Source organism: Zingiber officinale, chromosome 9A, assembly GCF_018446385.1.
Source record: "Zingiber officinale cultivar Zhangliang chromosome 9A, Zo_v1.1, whole genome shotgun sequence".
NCBI lineage: Eukaryota > Viridiplantae > Streptophyta > Magnoliopsida > Zingiberales > Zingiberaceae > Zingiber > Zingiber officinale.
In genome coordinates this window covers 135,100,368-135,124,580 of record NC_056002.1, presented here as the reverse complement: position 1 = coordinate 135,124,580, position 24,213 = coordinate 135,100,368, and the positions used below count along the sequence as shown (strand labels likewise).

General features: G+C 39.5%; 1 protein-coding gene across 1 annotated transcript; it reads left to right on the top strand.

The window, feature by feature from the left end:
• The first annotated feature begins 15,963 nt into the window (after positions 1 to 15,963).
• Positions 15,964 to 23,829, top strand: LOC122021244 (metacaspase-1-like). The gene is made up of 5 exons (XM_042579337.1): positions 15,964 to 16,338; positions 17,513 to 17,843; positions 20,586 to 20,706; positions 22,520 to 22,726; positions 23,312 to 23,829. The coding sequence occupies exons 1-5, from the start codon at positions 16,014 to 16,016 to the stop codon at positions 23,369 to 23,371; spliced, it is 1,044 nt and encodes a 347-aa protein (XP_042435271.1). The 5' UTR covers positions 15,964 to 16,013; the 3' UTR covers positions 23,372 to 23,829.
• Positions 23,830 to 24,213: the final 384 nt, after the last annotated feature.

Sequence of the window (24,213 nt, the reverse complement as noted above, 5' to 3'; positions counted from 1 at the left end):
GGTCAGCTCCCTGACTCCGCCAGCATCCCGACCCAAGACTATGCGGCGCTCCTTAGCTCCATCCCTAATGATCTTTATGTTTTTCTGGAATAGAAGTCTTTATATACTTTGGCCGTTCGGGCAAAACTTCCCTTTTTGTAATTCGGTCGCTCGACCTTGATTCCTCTAATTTCAATGAAAAATTTATCTGTGTTGTGCAACTTCGTTTTTACTTTGCATGCTTGTGGGTGATTGGTCGGGGCCTATGACACACAACTCGGCCAACTAGGCCTCCCGAGCGGGTGTAGGTGCATACGACTTGTGGCATACGACTTGTCACTACTTTCCCTTGTCGCTCATCTTCAAGCATCTTTCGTTCCGACCGGGGGGGGTTTATAGTCGCTGGTTCGACTCTCGGGTTTAACGTCGGAGCTCGATGGTCTTCCGGCCGGAGGGTTTATAGTCGCCGGTCCGACTCTCGATATTTAACGTCGGAGCTCGACGGTCTTCCGGCCGGGGGGTTTATAGTCGCCGGTCCGACTCTCGATATTTAACGTCGGAGCTCGACGGTCTTCCGGCCGGGGGGTTTATAGTCGCCGGTCCGACTCTTGATATTTAACGTCGGAGCTCGACGGTCTTCCGACAGGATGGTTTATAGTCGCCGGTCCGACTCTCGATATTTAACGTCGGAGCTCGACGGTCTTCCGGCCGGAGGGTTTATAGTTGTCGGTCCGACTCTCGATATTTAACGTCGGAGCTCGACGGTCTTCCAGCCGGGGGGTTTATAGTCGCCGGTCCGACTCTCCATATTTAACGTCGGAGCTCGACGGTCTTCCGGCCGGGGGGTTTATAGTCGCCGGTCCGACTCTCGATATTTAACGTCGGAGCTCGACGGTATTCCGGCCGGGGTTTATAGTCGCCGGTCCGACTCTCGATATTTAACGTCGGAGCTCGACGGTCTTCCGGCCGGGGGGTTTATAGTCGCCGGTCCGACTCTCGATATTTAACGTCGGATCTCGACGGTCTTCCGGTCGGAGGGTTTATAATCGCCGGTCCGACTCTCGATATTTAACGTCGGAGCTCGACGGTCTTCCGGCCGGAGGGTTTATAGTCGCCGGTCCGACTCTCGATATTTAACGTCGGAGCTCGACGGTCTTCCGGCCGGAGGGTTTATTGTCGCCGGTCCAACTCTCGATATTTAGGTCCGACTCTCGATATTTAACGTCGGAGCTCGACGGTCTTCCGGCCGGAGGGTTTATTGTCGCTGGTCCGACTCTCGATATTTAATGTCGGAGCTCGACGGTCTTCCGGCCGGAGGGTTTATAGTCGCCGGTCTGACTCTCGATATTTAATGTCGGAGCTCGACGGTCTTCCGGCAGGGGGGTTTATAGTCGTCGGTCTGACTCTCGATATTTAACGTCGGAGCTCGACGGTCTTCCCCGAGGGTTTATAGTCGCCGGTCCGACTCGATATTTAACGCCGGAGCTCGACGGTCTTCCGCCAGGATTTATAGTCGGTCCGACTCGATATTTAATGTCGGAGCTCGACGGTCTTCCGGCGGGGGTATAGTCGGGTCCGACTCGATATTTAACGTCGGAGCTCGACGGTCTTCCGGCCGGAAGGTTTATAGTCGCCGGTCCGACTCTCGATATTTAACGTCGGAGCTCAACGGTCTTCCAGCCAAGGGGTTTATAGTCGCCGATCCGACTCTCGATATTTAACGTTGGAGCTCGACGGTCTTCCGAACGGGGAGTTTATAGTCGCCGGTCCAACTCTCGATATTTAACGTCGGAGCTCGACGGTCTTCCGGCCGGAGGGTTTATAGTCGCCGGTCCGACTCTCGATATTTAACGTCGGAGCTCGACGGTCTTCCGGCCGGAGGGTTTATAGTCGCCGGTCCGACTCTCGATATTTAACATCGGAGCTCGACGGTCTTCCGACCGGAGGGTTTATAGTCGCCGGTCCGACTCTCGATATTTAACGTCGGAGCTCGACGGCCTTCCGATTCGGCTGGCGATGCCCTATACTTGCGCTAATTTTTTGATTTTTTACTCCTGCATTTCAAGTATATAGCCGAACGGAAAGTATACAGCATACATTACATTGGCGCACCTTTCACCCCGCCCGGTAAGACTAGAGGTGGTTCGCGCTCCATGGTCGATCCAGTTGCCGTCCGTCTTCATCCTCCAGATAATAGGAACCTGAGTGGAGCTTTTCGATGACTTTGAAGGGGCCCACCCAAGGAGCTTCCATCTACCAATTTGATCCCCGTTGAAATGAAATCGGGGCAGGCGGTGCTTCTCCTTGGATGCCGATCGGATCCTTATCTCGGCCCCATGCTGAGATGTTCTCCGGTCGGAACTCTGCTGCCGCTCGGGCTCCTGACGCTGACATCGCTTGTTGCTCCAGTCGCTCGGCTTGCACCTTCTGTTTCTGATGCTCCACGAGCTTAGCTGCTCTTGTCTAGATTAGAGCGTCGAGCTCCTCCTGGGAGAGCATCACGGTGTGAGGTCGTCCAGCTTCATCCATCTCTTCCACTCGGATGCAGGTGCGTTCCCACAGACGGCGCCAATTTGATCCTGTCCGAACGCTGAGTCGACGGACGCTGGGGACGTGGCGCTCTCCCCTATCTCCGAACTGATGACGTGGATCTCTGACCGGCCGTATAGATCTCCGGCGAACCTGCAAGGAAATCGAGCCGGGAAGGGGTTCCCGACGATGACCCTCCGACGCTCAAGTGAGGCAAGAGGAAAATGATGAAGTGACTCCAAAGATGAGAGATCGCGTACCTCCGGCAAAGTCTGCGGGCTCTTATATAGAGCTGTGGGGAGGCTTATGCACACTTACCGAGACGTACACGTGTCCTTTACCATGCCTTAGTATGGGCTTACCAGAGGAGCATGCCTGACACCATACTGCTACAGTCCGAGCACCTTTCTGATGGGACAGCAGAACCTTCCGTCGTAGGATTCTGCGTATGGCTTGGTCGTCGAACATGCCTGTTGTCAGAAGATGTTCCCCAATGTCCCCTTGTCCTTGTCTCTTTTTTCCCCGAGCCGAGCGTCCATCCGCTCGGCAGGCATCGGTCCGATCGGGCGTAGGTATCGGTCCGACCGGGAAGATTTCACTCCATCGCGTGCTCGGCTGAGACTGTTCCTTCACAGCATTGATGCTTTACGCCTCGGCCGAGCGGGCTACCCGCTCGGCCCGGCGACCGTGTTCACCATGAGCGTCGGAAACCCGACTCCCCGTCAGGTTATCTTTGATTCCGCCCGGACCCGTTCGGCCGGTTGACCCGACCCTTCTCCGATCGGATGGACCTCATGCTGACCCTTTTGACTTCTAACCTTCACGTGTCATTGATTCCCCACAAAGGGGGTCCCCCGTCCTTACTGTCGGATCACTTGGCCTGGGCAAATAAGGAAATTTAAATAAAAAACTTCCTTAATTCTTTTGCCATGAAAAGGAAAATTTATTTTAATTAAAAAATATTTTCTTCTCATTATAAACATGGTCGGCCACCTTCTAATCCCAAACAAGGAGAGTTTTAATCAACATAAGAATTAAAACTTCTTAATTTGTTTCCGAAAATTTATAACAAATTTCTCCAATAAATTTTCCCTTCACGGTGTATTATAAAAAAGGAATTTTTATAAATTAATTTTTTTTTAAACATGTGGATAATTTTCAAAAAGAAAAATTATCTCAAAAAATTTAAATCTCTTTTCAATCTACAAATAAGGAAAGATATCAAATCTTTTCTTAATCTTTTGTAGAAACTTATAAAAGAAATATTTAATCTTTAACTTTCTTTTAAATCATAAACATGGTTAAAAAAAGAAAGTTTTCTTAAAATTAAAATCCATCTTTCAAACTACAAATAAGGAAATATTTCAAATCTTTTCTTAATCTTTTGTAGAAAACTATAAATGGAAAGATTTAAATTTTAAATTCTCTTTTAAAACCATGATATCCACATTAAGAAAAGATTAAAAATAAAATCCCTTTTAATATGATGTGGCCGGCCACACCAAGCTTGGGTTCAAGCTAGGGCCGACCACACCAACTCAACTCATCCTATTTACTTGGTCGGCCCAAGCTTGGGTTCCAAGCTTGCTTGGTCGGCCCCAATAGGATGGGTATAAAGGTGGGTAAGAAGTGGATATGTGGTGGGTATAAATTTCTATATACAAGATGTTACGATAGGGATCGAGAGGAGGAATTGGTTTTGGTCTCCCGATGAAATTAAGCTTCCCGTGTTCGCCCTGAACACACAACTTAACTTCATCAATAATAATTCATATCACTAAAGAATTATTATTGAACTACCGCACCAATCCCAAATTACATTTTGGGCTCCTTCTTATTATGAGTGTGGTAGTCTCCTTGTGTTTAAGGATGTCGAATGTCCACTAATTAAATGAGTTACTGACAACTCACTTAATTAATATCTTAGTCCAAGAGTAGTACCACTCAACCTCATCGTCATGCCGGACTAAGTCCACCTGCAGGGTTTAACATGACAATCCTTATGAGCTCCTCTTGGGGACATTCTCAACCTAGATTACTAGGACACAGTTTCCTTCTATAATCAACAACACACACTATAAGTAATATCATTTCCCAACTTATCGGGCTGACTTATTGATTTATCGAGCTAAATCTCACCCATTGATAAGTCAAAGAAATAAATACTAAATATATGTGTTTGTTATTATATTAGGATTAAGAGCACACACTTCCATAATAACTAAGGTCTAGTTCTTTTATCAAGTTAGTATAAAAAGAACTTGCCTAAAATGGTCCTACTCAATACACTTAGAGTGTACTAGTGTAATTTATTAGTCAAGATAAACTAATACCTAATTACACTACGACTATTCCAATGGTTTGTTCCTTTCCATCTTAGTCGTGAGCAACTGTTTATAATTTATAAAGAACTGATAACATGATCTTCTGTGTGTAACACCACACACCATGTTATCTACAATATAAATTAATTGAACAACTACACTTACAAATAAATGTAGGTATTTGACCATTGTGATATTTTATTTCTAAATAAATGTTTATACAAAAGCTAGACTTTTAGTATACACTCTAATAATCTCCCACTTATACTAAAAGACTATGCTGCCATACATCTGATTCTCAACCCTTCAACATGTCCATCAAAAGCTCTTGCCTTAAGGACCTTAGTGAAAGGATCTACAGGTTATCACCTGATGCAATCTAGGCGGCAACAACTTCTCCTCGTTATACGATGTCTCGTATTGGGTAGTACTTGCGCTCTATTGTGTTTACTTGTCTTATGGACTTATGTTTTCTTCGAGTTTGCTACTGTACCACTATTATTACAATAAATTGTAATAATTTTTGGACAAGCCAGAAATCATATCTAAGTCCATCATGAAGTTTCTGAGTCATACAACTTCTATGGTTGCCTTAGAGGCTACCACATACTCAGCTTCTATAGTGGAGAACGAAAAACATCTATGCTTAACACTCCTCCATTGTTATGGCTTTACCTCCTAAAGTAAACACAACACCCCCGAGGTCGACTTATTATTGTCCCTATCGAATTGGAAGTCAAAATCCGTGTAACTCACAGGGATCAAATTATTTGCCTTGTAAACTAGCATCTATACTCTAGTATATGCTTTACAGCAGTTTAGTGTCCTGGTCTTGGGTTACTTCGATATCTGCTAACTATGCTATGGGCAAAATAGATATCCAGTCTCGTACATAGTATTACATACATTAGGCTTCCGATAGCCGAAGCATAAGGAACTGCCTTCATGTCCTTTATCTCCTTTGATGTCTTTGGAGACACTTCTTTAGATAAAGCTACTTCATGCCTAAAAGATAGAAAACCTTTCTTGGAGTCTTGCATGCTAAAACGAGCTCGTTATATGAAGTTTGGGATAAGCACAACATTCTTTTCTTGTGATCACTTTGATCGTGAGAATATGTGTGCATTCTCCCAAGTCTTTCATGTCGAATTGTTTGGACAATCATACTCTTACTTCCAGCAACACTTTGATATTGTTTCCAACTACCAAAAATATCATCTACGTATAGTACAAGAAATACCACCATGTTTCCATTACACTTCTAGTATACACAAAACTCATCGGGTCACTGAATAAATCCATAGGTCTGGATTACTTCCTTAGACCAGATGTCCAAGACCTTGAAGCTTTGCTTCAGTCCATAGACTGATTGAGCTTTCACACAAGATGTTCTTTGCCCTTTGCAATGAACTCTTCTGGTTGCTTTATATGGATGTTTTCTTCAAAACTTCTATTAAGGAAAGCCGTCTTGACATCCACTTGCCAAATCTCATAGTCCATATGAGCAGCAATTGATAAAAGAATCCAGATAAACTTATGCATGGCTACCGGTGAAAAAGTTTCCTTTTTAGCCTTGCTTTGAAAGTTTCCACCTTCCTGTCTATTCTTTTCCTATTGTAGACCTTTTAACACCCAATGACTTTTACACCATCTGGTGATTCTACAAGCTCCCAGATTTTATTAGAATACATATATACTAATTATGTATTCATTGCTCTTTTCCAAGATGTTGCATCCGTATCTTGGAGCGCTTCGTCATATGTCCGGGGATCAGATTCATATTCGCTAGGGATCAAATCCAAAGACTTTCCCAAAACATGAATCTTTCAGGTTGCCTAACAACCCTCCCACTACGATGAGACACGCACTATCTATAATTGTGTATCATTTGTGATACGTGTTGCAGTTTCTTGTGATATTTCATCTTGTACAGTTGGTACTTAGATTAGATGTGTCCTATATTATTACCTTAAGAACAAATTTACTTATGAGCTTATGGTTTATTACATAGTCATCTTCTAAAAATCGGACATTGGTGCTAACAATGACCTTCTGATTTTTAGGACTATAAACCGCCTTTCATTTCTCTAGGATAACCTACAAACAAGTGAACTCCTGTCCAACTTATCAGTATCTCTCATGTGCTAGACCACCTAAATCCGAATATGCTTCAGACTAGGCTTACGCCCATTCTGTAATTCTATGGGAGTAGAGAGTTCTGACTTAGAAGGTACTATGTTCACTTCCGTTTCCAGTATATATCCTTAAAACGGATTTTGGTAATTTTGAATAACTCATCATTGATCTAACTATTTCCATAAGAGTCCTATACCTTTGTTCTACTACACCATTCTGTTGGGGTGTACCAGGTGTAGTTAGTTGGGATTGAATCCCGACTTCTGATAAGTGACTCCTAAACTCTCCCAAGAGGTGCTTGCCACTACGATCTCAGTATAGTGTCTTGATACTTTTACCTCGACATTACTCCACATCAGCCTAATACTCTTTGAACTTATCAAAACACTTAGACTTGTGACGCATCAAGTAAACGTACCCGTATTTTGAATAGTCGAAATATTCAAAACCATCTCTTTCCTGGATAGTCATAGATCCACACAAATCAGAATGAATCAATTCCAACACATCTTTGACTCTATATCCTTTAGACTTAAAAGCTTCTTGGTTATTTTTCCTTCCAAGTAAGACTCGCAGGTTGGAAAGATTTCCACTACCAATGAACCCAAGGGTTCATTGGTTATTATCGGATGTGACTTGTTATGAGACTTTATGTGGTTCTTTACATGTTGATGAAGATCTCATTACATCTTGAGTACAAGTTTTCTTAGACTTGAGGTTTTTAAGTCATTTTGGTCATGGATGCTTATACTTTGACATCCTAGCAGAACATCTCATAGGAGGTGTAAGACTAGGATAATTGTGTATAAGTCAATATGTCTGAAAGTATTTGAATAACCAACAAAGGATTCATCACTCCTTCTATAAGGAGACGTATATCTTATGACCTCCTGTCAGGATTGTTACTCATAAGTTTTTGACAAAATAAACATGTCAAGAAGATGATCTTCTTGGACATATATTTTTTGAGTAATTTAAATCCATAGGACGAGGAACTACAACTTGGGTTAGGTGTAACATAGTTAGCTTAGTGGGGATTAACACAGACTATATTCTCAACCAAGTGGGTATAAGATGAGCGAAAGAAACATATACACCAATAACTATAGCGGCTGAAGGGTTTATAATATGTTTGAAGTCGAATGTGATTTTTTTGTCAATTGGGGGGTCATGATGTACAAGGTGCCACTCATGATTGATTTATAATTAATAGTTAATTATGAACGACCAACATAATTGAGAATATATGAATCATGTTAGAGTGTATACTAAAAGCCTAGCTTTTGTATAAATATTTATTTAGAAATAAAAGAATTACATTGGTCAATATTTACATTTATTTGTTAAATGTAATTGTTCAATTAATTTATATAGTAGATAACATGGTGTGTGATGTCACATACAGAAGATCATGTTGTCGGTTATTTATGAATTATAAATAGTTGCTCACGACTAAGATGGAAAGGAACAAACAATTGAAATAGTCGTAGTGTAATTAAGTATTAGTTTATCTTGACTAATAAATTACACTATTACACTCTAAGTGTATTGAGTAGGACCATTTAAGATAAGTTCTTTTTATACTGACTTGATAAAAGAACCAGACCTTAGTTATTATGGAAGTGTGTGCTCTTAATCCTAATATAATAACAAGTACATATATTTAGTATTTATTTCTTTGACTTATCAAAGAGTGAGATTTAGCTCGATAAATCAATAGACCCGATAAGTTGGGAAATGATATTACTTATAGTGTGTGTTGTTGATTATAGAGGGAAACTGTGTCCTATTTATCTAGGTTGAGAATGTCCCCAAGAGGAGCTCATAAAGATTGTCATGTTAAACCCTGCAGGTGGACTTAGTCCGACATGACGATAAGGTTGAGTGGTACTACTCTCAGACTAAGATATTAATTAAGTGAGTTGTCAGTAACTTATTTAATTAGTGCGCATTCGACATCTTAAACACAGGGAGACTAACACACTCATAATAAGAATGAGCCCGAAATGTAATTTGGGATTAGTGCGGTAGTTCAATAATAATTCTTTAGTGGTATGAATTATTATTGATGAAGTTAAGTTGTGTGTTCAGGGCGAACACGGGAAGCTTAATTTTATCGGGAGACCAAAATCAATTCCTCCTCTCGGTCCCTATCATAGCCTCTTGTATATAGAGATTTATACCCACCTTTCTATCCACCTTAAGGTGGCCGGTCAAGCTAGCTTGGAGCCCAAGCTAGGGTCGGCCAAAGCTATTGGTGGAGCCAATTATAGGTGGCTGGCCAAAGCTTAGGTGGTCGACCACTAGAAAATAAAAAAGGATTTTTGTTAAAATTATTTCTTATGTGGATATCATGGTTTTAAAAGAGAGTTTGAAATTTAAATATTTCCTTTTATAGCTTTCTACAAAAGTTTAAGAAAAGATTTGAAATCTTTCTTTATTTGTAGATTAAAAGGTGGATTTTAAATTTTAAGAAAACTTTCCTTTTTAACCATGTTTATGATTTAAAAGAGAGTTTAAAAATTAAATATTCTCTTTTATAAGTTTCTACAAAAGATTAAGAAAAGATTTGATATATTTCCTTATTTGTAGATTTAAAGAGATTTTAATTTTTTAGAGATAATTTTCTTTTTATCCACATGTTTAAAAGAAAGTTTTAATTTATAAAATTTCTTTTTTATAATCCACCATGAAGGGAAAAATTATTGGAGAAATTTTTTATAAATTTCCGAAGACAAATTAGAAAGTTTTAATTAATTAAAACTCTCCTTGTTTATAGCTTTAATGTGGTCGGCCATGTAATGTGAGAAGAGAAAATTATTTTTAATTAAATAAATTTTCCTTTTCATGGTAAAATAATTAAGGAAGTTTTTTATTTAAATTTCCTTATTTGCCAAGACCAAGGATTATAAAAGAGGGGGTAGAGGTGCCTTCATGGCTAATGACTCTATTCTATTCTTCTTCTCTTTTCCTCCTTGGTGGCCGGCCATAGCTTCTCCCTCTTCTCTTCTTCTTGTTGTCGGCGGCAACTTCTCTAGGAGCTTGGTTGGTGGTCGGATTTTACTTGAAGAAGAAGAAGGAGGAGGAGGCTTTGTTTCCTAGCATCCCTTGGAACTTGGTGGTGGTCGAACCTCATCCTTTCATGGAGCTATTGTGGTGGCTGAATATTGCTTGGAGAAGAAGGTGGCTTAGGTGGATTCTCATCTCGGTAGATCGTTGCCCACACAACATCCGAGATAAGAAGAGGAATACGGTAAAAGATCAAGAGATTATTTGCTTACAAACAAAGGTATAACTAGTAATTGTTTTCCGTATCATACTAGTTTCTTTGTATAAGTTATTTTTGGAAATACCAAACACAAGAGGCATATGATTCTAGAGTTTTCAGATTTGTTTCGAAGTTGTGTTTCTTTTCTTTTATTTTTTGAATTTGTGATTCGATTGTTCTTTTTGGTTAAACCTAGAGTTATTTAAGAAAATTAAATATTAGCTTTCCTTAAAAGGCTTTGTCTAGGTGGTGGTGGTTGCTCCCATATCCAAGAAGGCCATGTGCCTCACCATGCAGTCCTGAAAGCCAATTTTGGAAATTAATATTTAATGGAATAAATAACATAGGTGGATTTGGATCAATAGTGTTAAGTTCCGCTTGCGATCCAAATCTAAACCATCAAGAACAAATAAGTTAAATTTGGAATCAATGATGTTAAGTTCCGTATGCAATTCCTAATTTAACTACTAAAGAACACAATAGGTTATTTAAGGAAAGGTTCGACACTTGTACAAAAAAATTTTGTACAGTGAAACCGGTACGTTTTCCTAGGACTAACCAACAAATTAGACAAAGGATAAATATGGAAAATATTTATCACAATGGAAGAACTTATGGGTCACATCTCATGCATGCAAATTGGGGATGCTCATGTGACATGGGTTTGGTTTTGGTTCACACCTCTTGTTGGTGAGTCAAACATATATATGATATGAGTTTGGGTTTGGTTCTCAAGCAATAATGAAGAGGTATATAAATATCTCTCCATGGAACAAGATGTTGGGACCTTTGTGCCCGCTAGAGGGGGGTGAATAGCGTTTCGTCGCGCACTTGTGCTTGTTTCGTCTTGATATGCAGCGGAAAATAAAATACAAACACAATACAACACTAACACATGGATTTATTTGGTATCCACCTCAAGATGAGGTGACTAATCCAAGGATCCACACACGACGCTATCTCCACTAATGAAACACTCCTTCTCGGTCGCAGCTGAAGGTGGAGAAGCCTCGCACAAACTCACACAACAACACAAGCAAAAATACAAGAAGAGAGTACAAGATACAAATGAAAACACTACTTCTTATTGCTTACTTGTTGCTTGTTGTTGCCTCTTGAACCTTGAGAGAACACTCCCAAGAGCCTTCAAGAACTGGCGGTGAAGATTGGAGAAAGTCGCTGAAGATCGCTGTAAGCTTGCAAGAAAGAAATCGCAAAGATCTGCGGAGAAAACACTCCGCCCAAGATTTAAACAGTGCTCCCAATCGATCGAATTCATACCCAATCGATTGCCACGTCAGCACCGCTCCATTGTAGCCGTCCATCACCTGCATCCTGCGCAACAGTCACTTCCCAATCGATCGACCGATCAATTTGGACTTCCTGAATCGATCGTGTTGGACCCCGTGGAAGTTTTGATGTGATCAACCAAGTTAGTTAGGTCCTGCTTTGTGTTTGATCCATGTGTCTGAGTGTGTAGGAGCTTAGGAGCACAGGAAGTCGAGCAGAAGACGCAGCTAGCGAGAAGGACGGCACGGGAAGGGAGCCGACGGGCTCGGTGCGTCCGAAGGACGAGAAAGCTGCGGAAGAGTACTCCGGTGGGCGTGAAGAGCGTGCGCGATGTTCGAGGAGTCGGCCGAGGCCGCCGAGGAGAAGGCCGAGGAGTTCGCCCTATTTCGGTTGGCCATAATCACCAAAAGAACGGAGCTCGAAGCCAAAGCAAAGAAGAAAAGGAGTCAAAAGAGGTGAAATTATCAGAAAGGTAAATTATGGCGAAAACCTCAAGGCGCCTTAAACATTCAAGGCGCCTTAAATATGAAGTTTTAAGGCGCATATTCAAGGCGCCTTGAAAGGCTTGTTTAAGGCGCCTTGAGCCAGGTCAGTTTGACCGTTTGCGCTGCGGATAAAGTTTTATCGGCTGACCAAGCTAGAGGCGCCTTGAACCTTGTTGGAGGCGCCTTGGACTCTTGGGATAAGATTTCCAGGACCTATATAAAGGCCCCTGGAGCTAGGAAAGTCACAACAACTCAAGCAATCATTGTGTAGTCATTCCTAGCAATAGTTCTAAGCTTCCAAAGTGTAAAAGGCTTCTCCGCCTTCAGCAAAGGAGATTTTTCTACTGAGCTTTTTCTACTGCCCTGGATTAACAACCTCCTTGGTTGTAACCAGGTTAAATCCTGTCTACTACTTAATTTATATTTCCTTGCTTGTTTTAATTTTATTATTGCTTTTCTGAGTTGAAATCTGAGGAGAGTATATTTTATTTTTTCTTTTCAGCAATTCACCCCCTCTTGCCGGCCTTCGCTGCACCTACAGATGGTCCGATCGATTCAAAACCTTTCTGTGCTCTCGCATTCGTGTGAGAGCTTCTGCTGCCCAATCGATCGACCGATCGATTGGCAGCTCCGAATCGATCGCCCGATCGATTGGGAAAGTCTCTGTGCTCGTAATTTCACATCCCAATCGATCGGCCGATCGATTGGACCTTCCCACAATCACAGCACAGTCCAAATCGATCGACCGATCGATTTGGACCTTGTTCAATCGATCACCCAATCGATTGAACACTCTGAACTTGACTCAAACTCAAGTCCAAAGTCCCAAACCCAACTTCCGGTCAACTGTGACCTGTTGGGTCTCCATGCCTAGCATTTGACCACACCCGACCAACCTCGAACTAGCCTTCTAGCCTCCTCCATCATCCTTGCGTCCCTCGGATATCTCTCAATCCTTCACGCCTTGCCTTCAGGAGCTTCCTTCAGCCTCATCCTAGTTGTCGGGTCTTCCTTGCCAAGTCATACCATGACTTACCTTGCCAAGACCACATTCTTGGACTTACACCTTTTGACAAGATCACACTTAGACTTTCCAATTGCCTGGTTCCTCACCAGGACTTTCTCCTTTGCCAAGATCACACTTGGACTTTCCAACTGCCTGGCTCCTCACCAGGACTTTCCAATTGCCTGGCTCCTCACCAGGACTTTCTCCTTTGTCAAGATCACACTTGGATTTCTCAACTGCCTGACTCCTCACCAGGACTTTCTTCTGCCTAGCTCACTAGGACTTTCCCGTTGCCTGGCTCCTCACCAGGACTTTCCAAATGCCTAACATCCAGTTAGGACTTTTCCAGTCAAGTCTCCTGTCAACCTTGACCTACTTGACTTATCTTCTCATCAACTTGGTCAACCGTTTGACCATCTCCATAACCGGACGATTGCTTCAGCAATCTCCTTATATTGTCAAACATCAAAACTCAAATCCTGACTCAACTCAAACTTAGTCAAACTGATCAAACTTGACATAGGGAAATTGCCCCAACACAAGAGAGCTTAAGGGTTTTATTATTTTTCTCTCCTCTTGTTTTGTTGCCGCCGCCCACCTCCAGGAGCCACCGCCCATGTCTTGTGTTGCCGACCAAAAGTTGGTCGGATCCTTCTTGTGCCGCAGCCCAACCTTAGCCGACCTTCCTTCTTGTGCCGCCCAATTGTTTGGCCTGCCCTCCCTTTGTGCCATCAGATTAGTTGGTCGGCTCCCCTTGTGTGCTATCGGCTCCCTCCCTGTGTCGTTGGCTCCTTCTCTTCTCTTGAGCCATCTCCTTGATTTGGCTAGTACCAAGTGGAGAGATAACTTGTGGCTTTTGAGTGTGGACACTAATTGAGACAAGTCTTATGAGGTTTGTCAATTGATGTCTTTTCCTTTTAAGTATCATAAGAAAGATATTACTCGTAAACCAATTTTGATTTATGATTATGTCTTCATAAGAAAGATATTACTCGTAATTTATGATTATGTCTTCTACTTGTATGGTCTTGTCGTTTTCGCATAAATTCTAACGACTTTTCAGAGTGTCTCCTATGAGATTAATTGTCCCTTGTGAAGTGAGTTTCTGGGGTTTAAGTTTTTTTTTTTTTTTTGTTACATTTTGTCTCTTGGGATTTGGTGCTATAATAAGTGGAAGGACGAGTTTTCCCATCAATGAGAGTTCGATTTTCATGCAATATAAATAAACATCTATAGCACTTAAATCACTTGTGTTGTTGGGTGTCTCCTGTGGTCCATCTGCGCTTCTTGAATTTATTCAATGATCAATAAAAAATTTTCATAGGGCCGAATTGACCATCTACAAGTGAATAAAGGGTACAAAATCTAGACACATCAGCTTTTTTAGAATGTTGAGTCTGTATAATGTCGAGTCAATTGCTTTGACATTAGATATGAATGAACCACAAGGATTTGTTTCGAGATTTATCATGGTATGTTTGGGAGAATCCTACAATTTAGATTTATCATAGCTAAATATTTAACCTTTTTTTTTTTCTTCTTTTCAATTTTCCAACAGTAGGACAGTTGGCCAGTTTAGTAGTTATTTGATTATGGATGTCAATTTAGGATGTCAGCAATATTGAGAAAGTTGGAGCTTACTATTATTATTTTTTAAAAGAAATACATTGATATGAATATGTACTTGATCTCGATTAATAAATACGTAAATATGATAAATACATATATTAATATATTAATTGAGAAATAAAAAAATTAAGGAAGATTTATTTAGTAATAATAAAATAAAATAAAATTTATTTAAATATAGATAATATATAATAAAAGATCAAACATATAGGAGAATATATATATATAATCAATTTTATTTAATGGAATAAAGATTTATCTTTTTTTATGATTAGTATCATGATTTTATAATCTGATTAATTATACATGTGATTGATTTGATCATATGGAAGTTTACTATGACCATGAGATATATATATATATATATATATATATATATATATATATATATATATATATATATATATAAAAGTATAAGTAACAGTCCATATAAATGATCTTATTAATTTAAAAGTGAAAGATAAATTTTTTACACTCTTTCAATTTTAAATTATAGTGATAAAAGATCTTTAGCAGCTAATATTTTTATCAATTTAACCTCATATCAATATAGAAAAAGTAAATCATTGATAATTATTAATCTTAATCAGTTGAATAATATATGAGAAAGATATATATCCGACTAATGGAATTCGAAGATGATGATGGGATGAATCGGAGACCATCCAAGGCGTCGGGTCCATCTCCATCGGCATGGTGGGTCGGACGCAACATCAACTCCACTTGGGTCCAATCATTCAGCTTCCCCCACCAAATCAATCACCACATCCACGCAGCAACTTCCACCAATCCAGACCGCACCGTACACGTCACTCGCCTCCCTCCCTCTCCCTCTCTCCCGTGGAACATGTTGCTTTCACGGGCTGGATCAGCTGGAAGAGTGTATGTCGCTTGCAACGGATGTTCAGGGGTCGAGGGTCGTCAGTTGCACACGGATGTAAAATCTCGATCTGCTGTGCTTTAAATTCCACTCGACTTCCAGTTACCCTTCCTGTCCAGCTTAACCGTGATTTATCCCGTTTGGATATCTGTGGGACCAGACTCAGGGAGCCGCTAAGATAGGGTTCCACCTTTTTGCAATTTAGAGCAGAGTCGTCCCCTCGGATAGGTCTAGTGGCTAGCACATAAGGTGTTGCCACCAATGATGTCTGGGGTTCGAATCTCGACAAAGCTAAGATAAATGTTTCCTATGTGTTAGTCACTATTCCAAAACTAATAATCGTCCGTGATTTATCTCTTCTGTGTTGACCCTGGACGGATTGGCGGGGACGCGCTGAGGACGAGCCTATTCGCCTTTTTGCCACCGATTTAGAGCCGCGTCCCTGCTTTGACCGTCCTCCCGTCGGTTCCCTTTCCTTCGACGATCGATGTCGTTGATGCTCGTCAACTGCTCCGCTTGCCGTACGCCGCTCCAGCTTCCTCCAGGGGCCAAATCCATCCGATGCGCCATCTGCCAGGCCGTCACCCCCGTGGCGCCCGCCACCGCACACGCACCCGTACCCTCTCCCGGCGCTGGCACGCCCTGGGGCGCTCCGCCGTCTCCTCACGGCGGGAAGAGAGCCGTCATCTGCGGGATCTCTTACCGCTTCTCGCGTCACGAGCTCAAGGGATGCATCAACGACGCCAAGTGCATGCGCCACCTCCTAATCAACCGATTCCACTTCCCGGAGGCTTCCATCATCTTGCTTACAGGTTAATCCTCCTCTAGATCTCCTCAGATCGAATTCCTTATCTGCCCTTACCTCCTATATATATAGATACTGATTATTGTTTTGTTGGATATAACAATTGGTCATCTCGTTGAATTGGTAGATCATGGTTGAACCGTGCCCCGTTTTGGTTGCCTGCCTTTGAAATTTATTTAATTTTTTACATAAAACTAGTTTTTTTTATAAAACCAGTCGCTTTTCATAAAACCAGTTGATTTTCATGACATTTGACCAATTTTTATAAATCCAATGCCTGATTTTCATAAGATCAGCCGATATTATAAAATTGGCCAGTCTAACTTTTTTTTATAAGTTTATTTTTATATATAATTCATGAACTAACCCGACCAAGAGAAGAATTTGGTTCCAGTTTGTACTCGTCCAATCGGAGGTCTGGTCCTTTGTTTAGAACTATGCTAAAGAATGCAGCAATTGCTGAAGCTTATATGTCCCACCAATTTAGCTTTAGTAAAATGTGAATTGTCAAGATTGCATTAAAGTAAATAACTGCTGACTTTTAATATATGCTAAAGATTCCTGGCAAAAGGATGACCTTGATATTGTGGCTCTTAGGTTCAATTGATCTCTGGTCGTTTACAAGGTATTTTTCAACAATATGGCTACTCATACCCATGTTAGAAAGACACTTAACACTCTTAACACCAATATTGAGTTGGACATTGATGCCTCCTTTTACTACGTGTTATTGTGTTACGACTAAAGGTAATGAGCTGTCTGACATGCCCATATGAGATACTTTGTAATACAATCTATACATAGTATAGTTTATTTTGGCCACATCCATTCGACTTATTGGGGGTTATTATCCTTCCGCACTTTCGTTATCTAGTCGTATACTTTTCTTCGGTTGCTATATACATGTATTTCTTGCCTTTCATAATTTAGCATTATGATTTATGATAATGATGCTTTTCCCATGATGCTGTTGTTCAAGTTAACACAAGCTATATATATGAAACTTTTCTTTCACTCCTCTCTTGACCATCAGAAGATATATTATTATTTTTGTTTATATTATATGTTGGTAATGCATCTCTTCTCAATCAGTTTTTATCTTGCAGTAGTCGGAATCTTCTTTTTTACACTCTGTACCATCTTTTAGTTAGCTTGTTTTAAGATAGTTGATTGAATTTCAGAAGAAGAAACTGATCCATATAAGATACCAACAAAGTACAATATAAGGATGGCTCTTTATTGGCTTGTCCAAGGCTGCCAACCAGGGGATTCTCTGGTGTTCCACTATTCTGGTCACGGTGCACAACAAAGGAGCTATCACTCAGATGAGATTGATGGCTTTGATGAAACCTTGTGCCCTTTGGACTTCGAAACACAAGGAATGATCATAGATGATGAAATTAATGCTACTATTGTGAGACCACTTCCTCATGGGGTTAAGCTTCATGCCATCATAGATGCATGCCACAGCGGCACTGTATTAGATTTACCTTTCCTTTGCAGAATGAATAGGTAATTGACCATGTTCTGTTTGTTCATTTTTTATTTCCATTCATAAACATGCTTATCTTTTCTATTTTTAAATGTTTATTTATTATTTTTTCTCTACATTATATGTATGCTCTTTTGAATGAATTATGTGTGATAATCAATTCATGACTTTTATTGCAGTCAGGGACTCCATTTTTAACAGTTTAAATTGGAGCTAATTAACAATTATCTGTGTTTTTAAAGAACTTGAAGGACCAAGATTTCATTAGTTATTTCAAACTAATCGTAGGTTGATTGTGACTGCTTAAGAATGACCTTGACATCATAGTCTGTAAATTTGTGACCTCTGTATGTTCATTTTAAGTTTCTTTGATAAAGATGCTTTGTATGCTCTCTAAAGGTTTTCAAAAATACATGTAGATGATATGCGCCATGTGGTCAAGTTATGCATATCACATGCATGGGCATATCTGTATCTATATTAGGACCTGCGTTTCAGCTATCATTTGCAGTGCAAGGGCCTTGAAAAAGCAACTAGTAGTTCAAATCAGGAGAGCCAATAAGCATTATGAAACCCACTAATAACAGAAAAAGGAAAATGATTACTCCGATTTGCAAGTGCAAGCTTGACAAAGAAACTTCTAGTAAAGCCACATAATTGGACCCTCCTTGTATGTTGCATTTGCACTGTAAGGGAAGTACTTGTATATGTGCAACTGACAGTTCTAATCAGGAGAACTAATTGACCTTATGAGATCCGCTAATGACAGAAAAAGGAGAATGATTAGTAGGATTTGATGTAATTATATCTAATTTAAAATAGCAATGGTTACTCTGATTTTTCTTTCTCTCCTCATGGTGTTACACTTTAGAAACAAATATCATAAAGAGATGACAATAGAGATCTCTAATATATCACCTGACTATCATCCTATGGCAAACTCATAGCACAGTCTACATTTTGAAGAATACATTTCATTTCAGTCTTCTGCATGCGTTTCTTCAAGTCATGGAAATTCCAAAGTTAATATCCTATTACAAATTGCAAGACTTATTATTTGGTTGTTCCGGATTTGTCTTTTTTCCATTTCTTTGAGCCAAGTTGGCGCTGTCAAGACAAGGTATATAGCTCAAGAAAATAAGAAGACTGCTAATAACCATGTTCAACTTCAATTACTACTTCAAAAGAAAGACAAAAAGCATTAAGAAGACTATATATATATATATATATATATAAATACATTAATTATATTGGAAATAATATATAATATATATGTTAAAAAATATATTTGTATATACTAATATAGTATATATCAAATTAATTAATCTAGAACAAAACTAACATCTATCACTTATCATTTAGGGCTTTAAACTATTCAAAATACAATTTGATATATGAAATTGGATTGGTTTTGCTATTTTAGAAGACTGAGCTAACTAATCTAGTTGACTAAGCTACCAAGTGCCAACTGAGCTTAGCAATCTAGTAAACTAGAAGCCTACTTCAGTTGATTGAGTATTGAAACGTTCAACACTTTAATTTTAAAAATGCATAAAAAATTCTATAGAAATTGGAAATTCATGAAAATTTGCATGCATACATAACTAAGTATCCTAAACTAGAAAAATGATTTTCATGCAAAGCCATTATAATTTAATTTAGCATTTTGACACAGGTCTCACATAGTCCAAAATGATCAATTAATTAGTGTTCAAACTAGGTATTGTATGGTCATCTAAGTGTCAATTGTCTCTCCCTATTATTTTGATGACATGTTTCTCATTTAATTCATATGTTAGGGTCATGGATGGGCAATTGTATTATTTTTATGATCTTAATAATAGTTAGTGCTAAAAATTGCCTTAAACATGTTATGTATCTACATTATTGTGGCTTAAGATAACATGTTTTTTTGTGTATAGACATAATCACGAAACAGTCAAGTATCATATTAATTATAATTTCCCATTTCATGCTTACAAGTAGACATTTACTATAATATTTAGGATGAATATCAACCCTAGTTAATGTGCTAGCTTATTAGTGGTGAACTAACCTTTCTTCCCCATTAATTGGCACACCTCAACACAATCTAGAGTGGGATAAGTTAAGTCTAAACTATTAGTTTGTTTCTCTACATGGTGATGCTATTTTAAGGTTTTCTAACAGAATGTTAATTTCAATTTGAATTATTTATTAGTTTCATATGGATACAAAATTCTCACTTTTAAAATTTAATTTAATGCAAATAAAGTTGGCTCTTCAGATATGCTTGTTAGTGGCGATAAACCATTTTGCAGTAACTGTGACTTTAAGTCCATGCCATACAGGAGGCGAGACACATCATGCAATCTATAGCAGGTGTTGGATTGATCAAGTTAGGTTTAGATTATTGATTGTACATATGATATAGTGGCTTCTCTGCAAATGTCTCTTGAATTGTTTTACCAGGTTATGTTTGATGACGTATGTAATTGCGAGGTTTTATGGCTGAAATTTATTTACTTTTCACTCATGTTTTATTCTGTTTTGCTATGGAATGTAGAATAAATTTATAAAATAGAATTACTGTTCTCACTGGCTTGTGTCTTTGTACTCTGAATTTTGTCATGCCATGGTGGGTGTCATGTAATATTTATATGACTTCCTGTTCATACTGGATGTTGCTTGCTTTTTATTTTACTTAAGCAGTTAAATATGACTTGATTTGTTTGAACTTGCTGCATTTTTTTTGCTGATTGAAATCATATTTCTTGATGTAGGAGTGGACAATATATGTGGGAAGACCATCGCCCGCGATCTGGTGTTTGGAAAGGTACAAGTGGAGGAGAAGCCATTTCGTTTAGTGGTTGCGATGACAACCAAACCTCTGCTGATACCTCGGTAACCTCTACAGATTCTTTCCATTTCAAATATCCACAAGGTGGAATTTGTTTTATGTTCATTTATTTTTGCTAAATTTGGATTTAACCATCAGCCAGGAAGAATGTTTTATATACAATTTAATAGTCGTAAGAATATTGGAACATGAAGGGTCAAATTTCTGAATTTTATGGAGTATTTGGTTAAAAATTAAAATAGCTTTAGATTGGAGTTACTTGCAAGAACTTGGGAAGGATTTCAGAAACTAATGGCTTTTAATTTAACTTATTTGATTGTTGATTATCACATAGAAATGACAATATTGTGTCAATTCATGCTTTGCTCTTCATCTGCTCCACGAGTTGATGCAGTTGGTTCATGCAAGGGTATTGCTACCAATAGGTCTGGGTCGATTCCTAGCGGGTGCGAAATGCTCCACTGGTTACTTCAACCCCTCCTCATGCGCTGTTGTTGCGGGGCGAAGCATCCCTTGATTTACCTCCGACAATAGGGGGCCACCTTGGAAAGGTGACAGTTTCACCTTTTCCTACCAATGCTTTGCTCTTCATAATAGAAAATGTGCCTTAACGAGGTCTCCATTGTCAGAAACCCCCACAAGGCCACAAAAGAACTCAAGTTTACCTTGGATCTTCACAATAAAAATGAATAGTGATACCTGTGCATAGCGCAGGTTGTAGTTGAAAAGCTAGTTGACCTTCTGTCATGCTCTGCCTATAGCCATTGCAAGCCAGTCATGCTCCTCAATGAAGTGGAACTCATCATTGAAAAAGTCTTGAGTTAGTGTGGCTTGCCATGTTCTCCACTAGTTGCTGATTGGGGCTCTTCAAATAGGCACATCTCTTGCAATCTCTCTTGCCAGGATACCAGGCATGATGGTCGACAATGTGAACTCTAGCGGGTTTCTTCATCATCCTCGATCCTATGAAAGCTTTTTGTTGGTTGACATTTACTGAGGCAAACAAATGTTAGGCTTCAAGAAAAGAATGAAGAGCTGGTGACATTCAGTGACTCATCTTGGAGGCCATTGGCAAGGCAAGACATTGAGGCTGTAGAGGAGGGTAGCTTCTGGCAAGGGGATGATGAAGTTGTTTAGGAGGTAGTAGATGCTGAACATCTCTATTTAGAGGAGGGTAGCACACAAGGAGGGGATGTGATGGCAGTGCTGTTGAGGAGGTGAGAGTTGAGCATCCCGATGGAAGGGTTTGTGGTGTCCTTGACTGGCTCACAGTAGTGGAAGCTGAGCCAAGTGCAACCACAATGGACAAGGGCCATGAAGTTGCTGATGACACAGCATTACTTTGCATGGCAGATAACTGATATCCACGAGGAAGTCATTGGCAGAGAACTTCATGGAGTTCTCTAAAGAGCATGGTTTAAGCCACTATTCACGCAAAGGAAAACCCATGTCTTCAACCCAAAATCATGAGTTTTAATATATTTCTATAATTGTTATCGAACAAGACATTATTGTAAACACTACATAGGTTGTAGCACTGTTTTGATGTGAACATTGTTGAGGATAAGTTTATGATTCTCTTTCATGGGTCTTGGTATGGAATTTCTAAAATTGAGGACCTTGCTTGTATGTTTCTCAAGGAGAGGGTTCTAGTTGGGGCATTTTCCCTAAATATTTCAATCGTTTGGATGCAATGTTCTAACTAAGCAAAATCGTCACTAAAGGTTGGCTACAGAAGTTATTTCTGTGTTTTGACCTTGAATCTCATTGCAACCCAGCACGTCAAAAATGCAATTGACATAATTGTTTTCTGATTTGTTATCAGTTTACTGAAGAGATCCAGTTAATTCTGTGCAGGCTCTCTCAAGAATCACCTCAACTGGTGCAATGACCTTCTGTTTTATCCAAGCCATTGAACGTGAGCATGGATCCACTTATGGAAGCATACTAAATGCAATGCGAACTGCCATACGAAATGCTGGAGATACAATGAGCGGAGGTGCTGTAACATCAATCCTCGCTATGCTGCTGTCTGGAGGCAGCTTAGGTGGTGGTCTGCGACAGGTAAATAAGACATCACCGTCTTCCACTTCTCCCTTTTTATTATCGAACTTTTCAAGAGTTAAATTTCAATATATTGCCAAAATAGTTAAACCTCTACACCATGTTGGCTTTTACCCAGCTGATGATACCTAATTAATATGGTTCAATAAGTCTTCCATGATAAAAGACTGGTGTTCTTATTATTTTTGGACAAGTCCTTTTTTTAAGCAAAAACAAGATCATCTTCAGAAACCCCCTACAAAAAATAAAACCATACAGAAAGTATATCAATTGAACCTCCTAAATCTCTTTTGGTCAAAACATTATCATACATTTACTTTGGTCTATTACGAAGATTCATGGGTATAAACTAGCGACCTTTAACGGTTTTCGGCTGCTGGTACTCTGGGTTCATGTGACCTTAATTCTACAAGATACAGATAGTGCTGAAATAGTGAAATCTTACCAGTAACTTTTTTTTTCCTATGTTTTCTTCTTCCAGTAATTAGAATGTATTGATCTTAATAGCTCACATAGCTCTTGAGGGATGACATTTTCTAGAAAAAAGGGAAACATTACAATAACACCTTCCTCTCCTTCGTGCAGGAGCCACAGCTGACTGCCTGTGAGCCATTTGATGTTTATACAAAACCCTTCTCTCTATGATACAAAGAAGTTGTTTCTCCGCTTGATTTAGATCCTATCGCCGAGCACATTCTGCGTCATGGCTGATTCACCGTATATTTAATGCCATACTGACAAATTCTGACTTGAGATTGAAGAAATTTTTCTGAGTGATTCATTCATACTCATGTGGAATTAATTTCAATTTAGCCCTATGAATCTGGAAAATGACAGAGTAAGTGAAGAACGCCATTTGTTCATTACTATTCTGTATTTCAGGTTTGTCTATAGATTCATGGTCTGATGACAAACATGTTTGCTTTACATAACAGTATTTGCTGTGTGTTTCTGTATAGGAGGTGAAAGAATGTTGTATTTCTACGAAGTGTAATTTGTTGGTTGGTATATTTTGCATTTCACTTTTTTTTTTCTTTATTTATTTTGTTGATCATACAATGTACTTGACAAGCTATCGAAATAGGACCCAAACCATTCAGAAACTCCCCAAAATTGGAACCCTAGCTCCATTGAATCTAACTCCATTGATTCTCTGTAATTCTTTCTATTCTCAAGTATCTGGTTATTGTTTTGTATATTAATGTGTTGATTATTTGTAAATTGCAATTGTTGATGTCATTGTCATTATCGTTGGACAGCTTATTCTACATCGAGATAAACCCAATCGAAGGACTATTGTTGTTTGACTCAACTAGTATGCTAGCACTATCACTGCCACTCGTAGTTAAGTGGTCGTCATATAGAATCTAGCAAGAATGAAAGTCTTGCTCATAGCCACTCTATTTTTAAGCATCCATTCTTAAATTCATCAACATGGCCAACCAAACCATTGAACTCGTCGCATATGTTGATTGATGCTTGGGGAT